Genomic DNA, 15,011 nt, shown 5'->3' on the forward strand with positions numbered 1-15,011 from the left:
TTACTTTTGTACTTCCAGAATGGCACTGAAATTTATCAATGCGTAATACATGACATAATTCAAGTAATTATTCACTTGAAATTTGTTATGCTGAATCTTGGAACATCAATGCATATTTAGTTAGTGAGTTATTTATACGAAGATGATGATTTTGTATCATTTTATAATGAATGATGATTTTGCATCATTTTATACTGAATGATGATTTTGCATCATTTTATACTGAAATAAACATAACTCAAAATCATCCAATTTACACACTTTCACTTCAGATTTGTTGTTCAGTGTAATTTATTGCGAAAACTAACAGAAGAGGAAATATACGGTATTAGAGATAAAAACATTCCGGTAAACATGGGTCTGCATGCACGTGTGTTTATGACCTGGCACTGACTTCAGTATTTACTATTGTTCTATTTGGTACAAACGTATTCACAATATACCTGGGTGAGAATAAATAGGTCGCAAAGTGGGCTAGAGATATCAGTGCCACGTGTGCCAGCCTGAAACTTATTTTCCTTTTAAACATTCTCCTCTCGTAACCCAAACACTTTAAAAAATGTTCAAATGTGTGTGAAATCTTATGGGACTTAACTGCTAAGTTCATCAGTCCCTAAGCTTACACACACTACTTAACCTAAATTAACCTAAGGACAAACACACACACACACACACACCCATGCCCGAGGGAGCACTCGAACCTCCGCCGGGACCAGCCGCACAGTCCATGACCGCAGCGCCTCAGACCACTCGGCAAATCCCGCGCGGCCCCAAACACTTATCCCATCGTTCGACAAGGTTGCTCCCGAAAATCGCGTTGTTTTAGACGGGTACACACTCGTAACATACCTACCATCTTTGTCTGACTGCACCTCATTAATCATTGGCCGTGGAATACTGTGTATTAGATGCCTTCCAAGTGAATTTTGCTGCCCCCTTCCAGACGCGTATAGGTGCGAAATTTAAAGCGATATGCGGTATTCTGGCATTTGCGTCTTATTTACTGGCTCACTATCGTAAAATTTTCGAATACTTGGCCCCTAATTCTGCTCACGTCCGATAACGAGGAAATGTGGCAGATGAGTGATGTGGTACAGACACATTTTGCTGCTGATTTTAAGACATCTACCGCGCCAATATGTTGCAAGGTCGATAGGTCGAGCCGCGCCTATACCGCGGCCTACAAGATCTTCTGGATTTTGCTATCTGGGGTTACTCCCGTGATACAGTCCAAGAGCTCGAGAAGCGAACTGTAGAGTCTTGTCAAGATTCACGAGACAATGTGGGGGCGTTCGCAAGATTTCGTAACTTCCTGGAGAGACGAGTGCAAATGAGGGCAACACGTGGAACGCCTCCTCTAACGGGAAAGAGTGTAAGGTAAATTTTAACATGCATTTCTTCTTAAAGAAGGCCATGACTGAATTATGAGCCCAATTACGTGGGAACGTTCACAGTTCGAATACATTAGCAACTACTACCACAACTTTTCATACTTAAGTTTACTGGAATGTTTTTCCTTCTACCATTGCTTAGTTTCGCTCGTGTCAGTTTTAGCTGTTAGATGCAAAGGGTGGTGATGGCTGTTAAAGGCTACCCGCTTACACATTACCGTCATTAACATCCGAGTAAAGTAAAATTAACCATAAGGAGAGTAAGTATATAATGAATTATAGAATATGGTTTTCAAGAGAAGGGTGCAGAAGCTACATAACTCTGAAGATGTATCAGATGCGATGATCCAAATAGTCACCATTTCAAGGCTGCTTCTTTCTTTTTCCCTACGGTCTATCACGCACAGTTTCAGTCAAATAAAACTAACGTCGCCAGGGCTAAATTCGTGCCCAACTACATGCAAATGACAGCAAGATACTGGCGACACCCTCATTCTATAGGCATTCAGCGGCCAAGGGGCCGTGGGAATAAAATATGCGGACATCATCCTCAACCGATACTAGGTGTTTCGTCTCTACAATCCGTGGAAACCGCTCATTTCGTGTCTGCGCTCTCAGATTAGTTTCTGTTCTGAGTGTTCGTTGCTTTGTATTGCAACACCTGCCAAGCACTTTAATAATTAATTACCTAGTTTGCCAGCAATGTGGATTGCCTGACTCGGTCCTTGCTACAAACAGACGCCCAAGTTTTATCTATGACTGGCGCCGTTGTTGTTGTCTGCCTAAACCAGGGGCGGGCAAACGTTGCACGCGGCTCATGAGCACACAGCGCTGCACGTGTGCTGCTCGCGTGCAATCGTCGACAGGGACCAGGCTAAGATGCGGACGTTGAAGCGAAGCGACCACTACGTAGTGAAAGCTGTATTTCAATAATCGGAAAATGCAGAGTGAATCAAGGAAACGGAGAATTGGAGATTTGCTATCTTTTAAAAAGGAATGGGAGAATCATTTTTTTCTCTGTGCAAAAACGTGAAAATTAGAAATGTATAATATGTGACAGTATTCTGGCTGGTCAGCGGAAGTTTAATATTGAACGCCATTATAATAAATTTCAGTATGTTGCCGTTCTTGGTGCAATAAAAGAGGAACTTCTCAAGCGATTTGGGTATATATCTTACTTATCGCAAGGTTTTGAATAGTTCTCGAGACAATCTGCTGTTTCTGTAGATGATATTCATCCCAGTTTGCAAATGGAATTAATAGATCTACAGCGTAATTCTCGTCTGAGAGACAAGTTCCTTTTGGCAAGACGTGTAATAGATTTTTATCACGACTTTCCACAGCAAGAGTTTCCTCGCCTCCATCGTGAAGCCATGAAGATAATGTCAATGTTTGGCTCGACATACGTTTGTAAGAGATTTTTTTCTGTTATGAAAGTCTCGGTTAAGAGCAAACATCAATAATGAAAATTTACGTAACTTTTTGCGTTTGTCTGTATGTAGAAATTTTGTTGCAGACATTGTAAACTCCACCTGTGATAATTAAATAAAACGTATCGTAGGTAATAGGTACTCTTTCAAACCACGATTACTTTCAAGCACTGCTAGTAACCTTATTCCTTCATTCAATAAAGCAGGCCAGGAAACAAGACGCATTACAAAGGAAGAAGCGGTGAGACGGTAAGGCGGGGAGGGGAGAGAAGCGGGTGGCCAGCTTGTCCCTGTGTGCGCGCAGAACATCTATTAACTGCACACGTGCATGTGCACCGCACACGTGCAGAATTCCTGCCCGCCCCTGGCCTAAACTATGACGCTGGCGTATTTCGCTCTACAGCTTATTTGCGATCACGTGGTTTTAGCACTTTGGCTTACAAATAGGGATTCGGCACCCGGCAGTGACGGACAGCCTTCTACAGGGCTACACCGTTAACATCCGAAATAACTGAATATGAAGTGTTGCTGTCTCAGATAAACGTACGAAACATTCTTAGTTTGCGACGCAATAGACAAATGAAACGTTATTAATACACTGAAAATATAAATGAAGGAGAAGAACATTTGAAAAACCCTAGCGTCAACAACTACATCAAATATCGCACAGATTAGTATCGGTGTTGGAATACAAATGCAGGACGCTCATGGAAATGGCAGTGTGAATCGCTAACTTGGCTTCGATGCAGATAACGAGAGATTGTGGAAGTGTCTTGCACACAGGATTCCATGGTGACCTATTGATGACATGGAGACTACTGACGAATATTTATTAGGAACGAAATACAATCATTAGTATTTCTTCCTCCGTTTGCCACGAGTACTGATGTTCCTGGCAGACCAAATTACAGCCGTTTTTTCGACTACAGTATCCTGCTGGAGGTCAGGTCCTTCAGTCAATCAGAGGACTACTGCACCACTTCTGAATTATTAACTCAGAGTGATTCGATGAGTACTCCGTGGTCTTTATAGCACTTATTCAGTCGCATGGCTTAGAGCCGCCTCCCGTCCACCTCACAGTGATGTAACGGCTTGTGTTACTATTGTTATTGTGGAGTCCACGCGATGATGCGATTCAGTCCAAATTCCTCACGGTTATTTCTCGTGTTCTGCTGTGTTTTCCCATTCGACACACTATTAGTATCTGGCTGTAACTGGACACCAGCTCGAGAAAATAGCTTGTGCTGTTAGCACTACATGTTCTTTTTCGTAGTTATCGATAGACAACTGCTGACCATATTTCAGTGTATCCTGTTTGTCGCCACTGCGAATCAAGTTTCCTTCACAATGAGTTAGAAAACGTGCCAGCTATTTACCTTAATCTCCATTTTCGCTCACTTCACCGATTTGCCTTAATTTAAATACCTTCGACAGAAAGTCTTAGTTTTCTTTATCCCACTGTGGTGCAGTAATCCATTTTCTCAAAATTTCCTTAATGAGCATAGTACAGTTTGGGATACTGTTCAATCTGTACGATATTGCAGTGCCTGCGTTATTCCAAATTTCCGAAGGAACTTTGCATCGTAATTCGGAATAACACAGGCACTGCAATATCGTATTCACCTGGCGACACCGGGCAAGCGATTTTCAAGTAAAATGTCTCCCCTGTACGGGAATATACATACTCGATGTACGAGTGCAGGTTGACGACATACGGAAGTCTGGGTCTGGCCGTGAGTCGTCCTCGGATAGACAAGTGGTAAGGCGACCGCTCGTGATGAGCAGGAAACCCAGGTTCGACTCCCAGTCCGGCACAAATTTTCCCTGTCATCATTCCATTATACAGCTGACCGTTGTCCATATTCGCAACTGCGAATACATTTCATGTTCAATCTGTGTCCTAGTCGCCCTGCTGAGCGGAACAGTTGGGCGAAAAGCAGATGTATCGTTACTGCAGAATGCGTTCAGTGTATAACTATAACGTCGCCTACCTTGAGATTAAGGGAAGAAACAGACATCAAAGACCACCAAACAAGTTGATGCGATAGTTACGATACTGGACTGCTATTAGAGGGTTGGTGCGGACGTGCCGACGGGATAGGGGGCTGGACTTTAGTAGAGGACATAGTCAATTCCCTTCCCCTCCCCCCATCCTTGTCCAGTCTCATCTTCGTCACCGTCGTTAATGTCGTCGACATTTCTTCTTTACATCAGTGTGCAACATCTTACTTTTCTGCTCCGTACAACATGACGATACACTAATGGTTGTGTTCGAAAGCCGACCACCAGAGTATAGGGCAGGAAAAACCTGACGAACATGAAACTACGCTATCTTAGAAAAAGGAATGTCACTTACTGTAATATCAAACAAGATTTGCAGCCCTTTCCTTGATAAGATGGTTACAGCTATGAACTGCAACGGATCGATTCACTCAGAGATATGTTCCTGAAGTTTGCGTGGAGACGATCGACATCATTAACACCCGCGTGATTGTTGGCAGTAAACTGTGAAAACATTAGGAAATAAATAAATGAAACTTACCGATTCTGCACTCCAGTTGCATTCGACAACAGGTGTGATGTATGAAACATATTGAGAGGCCAATATAATGCCGCGCATGATTCTTCGTCTTACTGTTCGACGACATCTGAAAAAAAAAGCCGCGATTAAATATACATTCACTTATTAACACGAAAACAATAGAAAACTGCGTCAAAAATTACACTGAATACCTATTTTGCATCTGAAATGTAATGCATCAATTAATATGTATTTTCGTGGTTAGAATCCAAATTTACCTTTCAAAATGTTCCGGCACGAAAGAGCTCTTGTAGCTCATTTCCGTATTTCCATGTTTACTGTTTTTTTGTTTAGATGTCTAATTTTTTTATTTTTATTTTTCTTCGGTACAGGAGTCCTAAAAGATCTAAAAATCGTCACTAGGTGGTAGCTGTGATGAAGACATGTCAGACGAAAGAGAAACACGTTTTTCGAATACGATAGCCGAATTAAGCTGAAAATATTTTGTGAACTAATTCGGATATTGTACAGGCGAGGGCTATTTGGAAAGTAAGGTCCGACGCGGCGCGAAATGGAAGCCACTGTGAAAATCCGATGAAGGTTTGCACAGATGCCTTGGGCAGTGCCTCTAGTATGCCCATCGATCGCGTCACTTCGCTCTTTTCAGTTCTGAGCGCACAGTGGGCACGTAAAGATGCTTAGAACAATAATGTCTCCCGCCAAGTGTGAGGGCCTGGTGTGAGACTTCGTCTGATGTCATGCTGCCCATATAACATAGCTGTCATGCGTTTCCTTCTGCAAGACAATTCTCGGCCGCACTCTGCAGGGGCAATGAAGATGCTCCTGCAGCGTTTTCGATGGGAAGTGTTTGATCAGCCACAATAGAGCCCGTAATTGACTCTCCCTGAGTTTTATCTCTGCTCACATGAACTGCTACCCATGAAGAGAATCTTCTGGCACAGACAACGAGTTGTAGATCAGCTTAGAGAATTGGGAGGAAGCACAGGCGGCTACCTTATATGACGCGGATATTGGAAAGTTGTTACAACGCTAAGACAAATGTCTAAATCGGAGCGGCGACTGTGTAGAGAAATAAAACATCTTTGATTTTCACAGTGGTTTCCATTTTGCGACCGATCAGGCCTTACTTTCCGAATAGGCGTCGTAAATATTAAATATTACTGAGTTCCAAATTTCTGAATATGTATTTCTTGTTTGTTTTAATTCTGTCAGTGTTCATCAGAACTGTTTTCGATTCTGCTGTGTGTCTCCAAATGGCTCTGAGCACTATGGGACTTAACATCTGTGGTCATCAGTCCCCTAGAACTTAGAACTACTTACACCTAACTAACCTAAGGACATCACTCACATCCATGCCCGAAGCAAGATTCGAACCTGCGACCGTAGCAGTCGCGCGGTTCCGGACTGAGCGCCTAGAACCGCTAGACCACCGCGGCCGGCTTTTGCTGTGTCTCTACGAAATGTAACTTAACTGCGAAAAGCTGATTTTACCAGTGAACTCAACGCCACAAAATTAAGTAAAGCCCCCCCACTTACAAATCAGATGCAGAATAAAAGTTTAAATTTGTTGACTAGTGTTATTAACGCAGTCGGAGCTGCCAGAAAGTACTAGCTGAGACGACCCCATCAACCATTCAACACTTCTGTCCAAGTTATCCTCGAGAATCGTACGTACGCACTAGCACGTCTCGCACGAACATGAATCCGTCGGGCACTGTCGATTATTTTATCCGCCGTATTAAGGGGATGAGCACGTGTCCTCATAACCATGTCCAAATGTGTGTATAAGTGAACTTCCAGCACGCCTCGAAGAGGTTGGTGTCGTTCCCGCCGCAAATTATAAAACTAGATGACAGATTAGCGCTGACGTTATAGATCCGGCGACTGATAGTTGCGAAACTGACTCGGCTCCATCTCAGAGATTTTATTACAGAATGCCAAAGCTATGTTGTACTCCGTGTCAGTAACGTGTACAGTTTAACAGTCAGACGGCTACAGAGATAATCAGATTAACAATACAGAGAAACACTGAGAACTAAACAGGTAAACAGACTTCAATCCACGTGCTATAGCAGAGTTGATCATTTGCTTTCAGTGAATAACACATTAATATTAATTAACAGTACGAGAAAAATGAAAACAGGACTGGTATATATTCCTGATAACGGGTAACAAGCTTGCATGTGAATTTCAACTTGCTCTCTCTCATCGAGTTTAATTTGTACAGTGAGGGATTAAACATATTCACAACAGCTACCTCTTTTAAACTGACAGACCATTATAAACAAAATGCGTTCCGTATTGATCGTCCAGTTCCATAAAGTGCCAGAACTGGGTCAGTTCGTCTCGGTCTCCGCCGTAATGCCGATATTACCCGCGCGCAGAAGATGCATTACTCAAAGACTCCTACGACGAGCCGTCGGCAGGAATAACGTACTAGGGAGACAAAGGCACAATGGAATCGTCTCTAACCCGATCGATGGCAGGTGTCCTTGAATAGCTGCAGAGGACAGCAATCGATAACGAGACGAACGAGTCAACTTACCGAATGCGCTGTTTACGGACGCGCAGTCGAAAGAGCCGATAGCTCGTGACAGCACAAAGAGCGTACCGAACAGCGTAGATACAAACAAAACATACATCGTCAGAAAAAAGGATAGTTTCGAGAGCCGAAAGCGAAACCTCTAGTCTGTATACTAATATCTACACAATGTGTTCAAAACAAAAAAAAGCACCCATATCCTTACAAAAGGCAGTCCTGGTGGAAACCAGAAAAATGTCTTATAAATAACGTCCGGAAACAAATACTACTTTAGGTACGGGCCATGTTACTAGTTCAAGAACAGTCAGTATTCAGCGGCGTTGAAGATCAACCTAAGACATGTGTAGGGGGAAGTTAGTTAGTTACGTGTTCCATTGATCAATAGCACGGATAAACCGTTATGATGTGGAACGTTTCAAATGCACAAGAAATGCGCACAGGAAACAAGTTTTTTTTCTTACATTATAGTGTTATGCCTAAATATTTCTATTATCTATCCCATTCCCTTAAATGGCACAAAATGCATATATTATATCTCCAGATTTATTTACTCATATTCCAGAATTCATCTATGGTATAGTAGGAGTTGTCAAGGAGGTATAATTTAAATTTGTTTTTGAAACTATTACTGCTGTCTGTCAGACATTTTATTTCATCTGGTAATTTATCAAAAAGTTTTATAGCAGCATATTTTGCCCCTTTCTGTGCCAAAGATAGGTTAAGTAAAGGATAGTGTAGGTCTTTCTTTTTTCTGGTATTGTAATCACGAATGTCGCTGTTGATTTTAAACTTGTCCATGTTGTTGAGAAAAAATTTCATTAGTGAGTAAATGTACTGTGAAGCAGTTGTAAGAATTCCTAACCTTTTAATCAGATGCCTTCAAGATGTGCCACTATGAACCCCACACATTATTCTAACTACTTTCTTTTGAGCAGTGAATACCTTTTGCCTAAGTGGTGGTGTCCCAGAATAGTATTCCGTATGACATCAGAGAGTGGAAGTATGCGAAGTATGTTAGCTTATTAATTTCTACATCCTCAAAATTGGCAGTTATTCTGATTGCAAAAGTTGCTGAACCTAGACGCTATAGGAGATCCAAAATATGAAATTTTCAATTAAGATTCTCATCTATATGTACACCCAAAAACTTAGTATGTAGCGTCTGGAGTATACGCTCCTGCTACCAGTTCTCAGGAAACACAGTCACTATGCAAGATCACAGTTCTGCTAATGGAGTCTAAGACGAAGAGCTGAACTTTCACAGTTCACAGCTTCCATTTTGTTTCCGAATGAGATGAGATTCGTGTTAGTGAAGGAGGCTTACAGGATATGTAATAATGAGCGGTAACCATCTTGAACACTTGTAGTTCCAACAGACAGTGGCCCGTAACGCTATATAAATATTCGTTTTCCGACACATGCAGAATTGTTTTCTAGATTTGAGTGGTACTATCTCACTTATGAATACGACACTTTTGAAACACCGTTTACGTTACCTATGATGCAAAACGCAGCAGCAGAGGAATATTCTACCACCTGCAAGAAAGTTGAGTGCTTCTATCTTCAAGTCAGGCTATATCTGAGTAGAAAGCGTTAATGGTAATTTTACTAGAGAAAATGAACGATGGATTTCGGTAGTTAAATACAACGTTTACAACATATGGGGCTTAACACATCAGAGTCATGCTCGGCTCTTCCAAGCCTGTCTTGTTTACAACTGATGCTTTTTTGGAAATTTGCGGTATGATCTGCTGTCGCTTTGTACCCAAGATCATCGAAAACTTAATGTAGATGCAAGCTCTTAATTTACTTATTTCTATGCCTTGACGACAAAGTGAAGATTAAAAGTGTGCGTGATTGGCATATCTTCCGCAACGTAGAATACTAACGCCGCTAAATGTTTAATGTGTAAGTGATTACTTATGTATTTACATGTAGTGCCAAGAACCATCCGTCGTTTCCCCAAATTCACTTTCTGTTCCGCGATAACACGCACCATCGACCCTCTACGAGCTGCTCTGCCAACTAATCAGGGACTGGAATATTTATTTCTCGTATACGTAAAACCCTCACAGCAACAAGATCAGAGTCCTAGCGACATTCGTTTTCTGCACTCTGCCCTACAGCCAAGATAACGTTTCTCACCCGCGCCGAATACTACGTTAATGGCTTTGTATTGCTACAAGTAAGCTTCTTATTCCTGAACGGATGTAATAAGGAGAAAGTAATACTCTGAGCAGAGCAGAAGGATGGGTTTGCTGGGGCTGCAATTGACTGGTGACTCGATAGAACCTTGAAACTGCAGACACATTCAGCAATGCGGCCAAATACTTTAAAGGAACTACTCCAATTTTCTTCTTACGAGGCACTGTTAGATCAAATTATTCAAAAAATGGTTCAAATGGCTCTGAGCACTATGGGACTTAACATCGGAGGTCATCAGTTCCCTAGAACTTAGCACTACTTAAACCTAACTAACCTACGGACATCACAAACATCCATGCCCGAGGCAGGATTCGAACCTGCGACCGTAGCGGTCGCGCGGTTCCAAACTGAAGCACCTAGAACCGCTCGGCCACTCCGGCCGGCAGATCAAATTATTCTTAGAAGTGCATGACACTTTTTGAATTTCTTCTTGTTTTTTGCTAAAAGAGGTTCTAAATATAAGCAACGAAAATAAAAAATTACAAAAATAGGTTCAACAGAAATCACTCTCAGCATAGCGCTTTAAAATGGCTCTCTTTTGTCGGTAGGCACACACAGACACACGCCCCCAAAGATTTTTTTAAGTCTACGTTACAGTGAACATTTAAATCGACTCTGTGGACGAATTGTCCGTTAGGCACACCTGAACTTCATGTTTCACTTACGTCGCAGCAGCTCCCACGCCGATATTAAATCTGTTTATGAACTATCCAGACTGTTTGCAGCACCTATGGTGTTGAGTCTAGTTGGCGCACTTTTCGAGACGCGTATGTTTATGATTCAGAAGTTAAAATAGCTGCCGAGAGATTAATACTACTGTTGCGATCCTGCACTCAGACACTATGTCGAAACACAAAATTCAGCGCGATGTAATTCATCCATTGTCACAGTAGTAGTTTTGAGTTGATGTTGCGCGAGAATAGCTCGCTGCTATCCCAGAAAAAAAAGCGCGCTTACTGCGCAGTAATTTTGGACGATGTGAATTCTGTGCCTATAGCTTGACTGCTCTGTACAGCTACAGTTATGAAACTAATCAGGTTTTGAACGCCTTTTCTTTTTGTACGAATATGAAGATGATTGGCGATCTTGCAGCTCTCCAAGAATGAAATTACAATGAAATCCAGAGCATTAGCTGCTGACAAGGGTTGATAAATATCAACGGGGACAATAGAAAATATGTGACCCAACCAGGCCTCGAACCTGGAATCTACTGCTTACATGGCAGACGCTCTATCCGACTGAGCCATCGAGGACACAGAGGATTGTGCGACTGCAGGGTCTCTGTTCTTTCGGATATGTACTCACATTGCTCAAAAATTTCATTGTAATTTCATTTTCTTTTTGTTGTTCATTTCACTAGCTCACACAAGCAGCAGAATTTGTTTCTTTATTTTCCTGCAATAGTATGTGCGTAATGTGAATCCTATTCGTACACAGAGTCGGAAGTGTGTCTAAACTACTTCTGTAACTTCATGAAAATGTTTAGTCTTTTGTGGCTACTCGATATCGTGTCACTGGTTGATGTGTCTTGCTTTTTTACACAAGCGCCACGGATTCTCAACTTAAAATCAACCCTTCCAGAAAACGCAAGGAAATTAGACGCAACAGAGAGTTCTTTGCTTTCAAAATAGACACCAAACAACACAATGCAACGGGCAAACACAGTTGCTTTAAATCTGGCTGCCGCACCACATAGGGTCCACAGAACAGCCAATACCATTCGCGACACGAAGAGCGGAAATGTCGGGGAAATGTCACGTGTTACTGCCTCAACAATGGGGCAGAATAGCTCTGAATATGTCGACACCTCGCATTTCTACACGTACCAATGGAACAGTTATTCGGAAATTAAGTGGTTAGGTATCCTTCAATGTGTCATGGCTACTTCAGCAGCCCGTGACCAGTCGGACAATGGGTTTCGGAGGGGATATATTGTATCAGATCCATTTTTACCCTTTTTCTTGCATTTGTGGATGGCACTTGGGAAGAAAGATTATCGCACCCTCTAAGTTCGCACATCTTTAACTTTACTGTCATACACGATATCCGTGCTGGAGGTTGGCTCTGAGCACTATGGGACTCAACTGCTGAGGTCATTAGTCCCCTAGAACTTAGAACTAGTTAAACCTAACTAACCTAAGGACATCACAAACATCCATGCCCGAGGCAGGATTCGAACCTGCGACCGTAGCGGTCTTGCGGTTCCAGACTGCAGCGCCTTTAACCGCACGGCCACTTCGGCCGGCTCGTGCTGGAGGAAGTAACATGTTTTGGAACGGGGGTTCTCGGAATTTTGTTGGTTGGTTGGTTGTTTTGGGGAAGGAGACCAGACAGCGAGGTCATCGGTCTCATCGGATTAGGGAAGGAAGTCGGCCGTGCCCTTTGAAAGGAACCATCCCGGCATTTGCCTGGAGCGATTTAGGGAAATCACGGAAAACCTAAATCAGGATGGCTGGAGGCGGGATTGAACCGTCGTCCTCCCGAATGCGAGTCCAGTGTCTAACCACTGCGCCATCTCGCTCGGTTCGGAATTTTGTGAATAAAGCTTTCATGTAGAGTCTCCCACTGTGCTTTGTTGAGCCTTTGGGACTCTCATGCTGTCTCTACAAATCCATGACGAAGCGCCTCTACGTCTTCCGTCTGTTCAAATTAGTAAGGGTCTCAGGCGTTAGAACAAGTCTCAATAAAAATTTCGTACGAATGGGTGCTGCTCCTGTGGCCGGTTTGACGAGACACGCGACTCACCATGAATACACCGATCTATCGGTGGGCCTTTCCGTTCGACCGCCATGTGCGTGGCACAGAAAAGACAACAAAGTTGAAGTTCTTTCGACCAGGACGAGGTCTAATGTTTCTTCTCACCAGCTACGAACCCTACCCTGCGTATATGCGCAGAATACGCTATCTGATCGAAAGTATCCGAACATCTCTATGTAATGCATAATTGACCACTAGACGTCCACTAGAGGTGGAGAGGTGGGCCGCCAGTATAAAAGGAAGTGGCGAGCGTTGAGGTGGCAGCAGAGGATCTGTAACACGAGAACTGTCGGTCAAGAAAAGCTCCGTGACATCGAGCGAGGGCTAGCCATTAGATATCATTTGAATAATAAATCCATTAGGGACATTTCAACTTCTAAAGCTGCCTAAGTCGACTGTGGCTGCGTGGCTATCAAATGAAAACTCAGACATCAGTCACGGCTAATCCAAGACCAAACATATCTCATGTACTGACGGACAGGGACCGTAGGAAAGCAGTTGGCTGGAAGTGAGTGTTTTGGAGTGACGAATCACTCTATACACTGTTGCAAAAGGATGGAAGGGCTTGGGTTTGACAAATACTTGGAGAACGTTACCTGCCATCGTATGTAGTGCCAACTGTCACGTACGAAGGAGATGTTACTATATGGGACTGTTTTTCGTGTTTACAGAGTGGTCACCTTGCGCTTAAGAAAACAGTAACTGCCAAAATACGTCGACACATTTTAGCGCGTTGGGTGCTGCGTACAGTAGCGAAACAATTCAAAGACCATGACTGATCGAATTAGAATGACAATGTACTCTGTCAAAACAGCATACGTGAAGCAATGGTTTGTGGAGAATAACAAACCTGAAATGGACTAGCCTGCCCTAAGTACCAACCTGAGGCCAATGCAACACCACTGGGATGACTTAGAACGTCCAATTCGCTCGTGAACCCAGCGCCCAACATCATTACATTCTCTGGTTTCGGCTCTTGGAGAAGAATGGGCTGCCTTTCCTCTACAGACCTTTTACTCACCTTATTGAGTTCAAGCCGTCATAAAGGCATAGGGTGGACATACCCCATATTAATGTCCACAAGTAGGTTCCGGAATACTTCGGATAGTGAATGCGGGCGAGAAATAGCAGGATCCTATTGTGGTGCCGAGGAAGGAACTCGTGACCATGTTCTCTTTCATTTATCTGAATTCCGGCAGGTTGCTTCGAAGGTGAGACAGTTTCTGCTTTCATTTGATGTATAGGAAAGACTTCGACAGGTAAGAGACGCTTGAGAGATTGGCTAATAAAGTTTAAAATAAGTGACGGTAGGAACACTGTGTATGTAGAAAAGCCTAGTGTCAATTTCGTAACCTGAGCCAAGTCATGACTCAACTGGTCGATCCGGGACAGCCACACTCGAAGCGCTTTAATATTGGCTAGGATATGGAGGCAAGAGCGCAAGATGAGGCGCGGTTTTTTACGGAAATAGAAGAGGTCACGTCTTGATCTGATTTGATGTCACCTGTCCATGCACCCCCTCCACCTCCCGCAGCACTCATACCACATGCCAGACTACCGTTGAATAACTGAATAACACGTTCTACGATTTAGAATGTTGTTGTTTCTGATGGTGGTGGTGGTGGTGGTGGTGGTGGTGGTGGTGGTTGTGGTGGTGGTGGTATGGGTGGTATTGGTAGTAGTGGTAGTTTCTACTTAAAAGAAAACCACGAACACTGGTTACCATGATAATAGGGGGCTGTTTGTTCGAAGGCAGGGATCGAAACTCGACAGGACTAGGTCGTCAAGGCTAAATGGCCATGCAACTCGTAAAATAAATTTTAGTAAAACATTTCATTAGCTGCAAATCGCATAGAACAATATACAGTTCATTTTTATTTCGAGGTGCTGGACCTTATCATAATAAACAACCAAAAAATGCGCGTGTTAGTGAGTGATTACTGGATTAGTCGGAATTTAACCCTGAAAAACTTCCCGGCACTGTGTGCCGGTTCGGAAATCGAACCTGTAACCTTTGCGCTCCACAGGATATCCCTGCGTGGACTGAGCGACCCGCACGCTGCTCACTACCCGCCCCCGCAGCGTTACCTCCGTTAGTATCTCTTCCCTAGCCCACAAGTATGGAAGGTAAAGCAACTGACCGC

General features: G+C 43.1%; 1 protein-coding gene across 1 annotated transcript in view; it reads right to left on the reverse strand.

The window, feature by feature from the left end:
- Positions 1-15,011, reverse strand: part of LOC126256181 (neuronal calcium sensor 2) — a 675,443-nt gene that overhangs the window by 477,504 nt on the left and 182,928 nt on the right. The window contains exon 3 of the mRNA XM_049955461.1: positions 5,364-5,469. Within this exon, the coding sequence (XP_049811418.1) occupies positions 5,364-5,413 (50 nt within the window). The 5' untranslated portion in view covers positions 5,414-5,469. The remainder of the gene's footprint in view (positions 1-5,363; positions 5,470-15,011) is intronic.

Source organism: Schistocerca nitens, chromosome 1 (genome assembly GCF_023898315.1).
Source record: "Schistocerca nitens isolate TAMUIC-IGC-003100 chromosome 1, iqSchNite1.1, whole genome shotgun sequence".
Lineage (NCBI taxonomy): Eukaryota > Metazoa > Arthropoda > Insecta > Orthoptera > Acrididae > Schistocerca > Schistocerca nitens.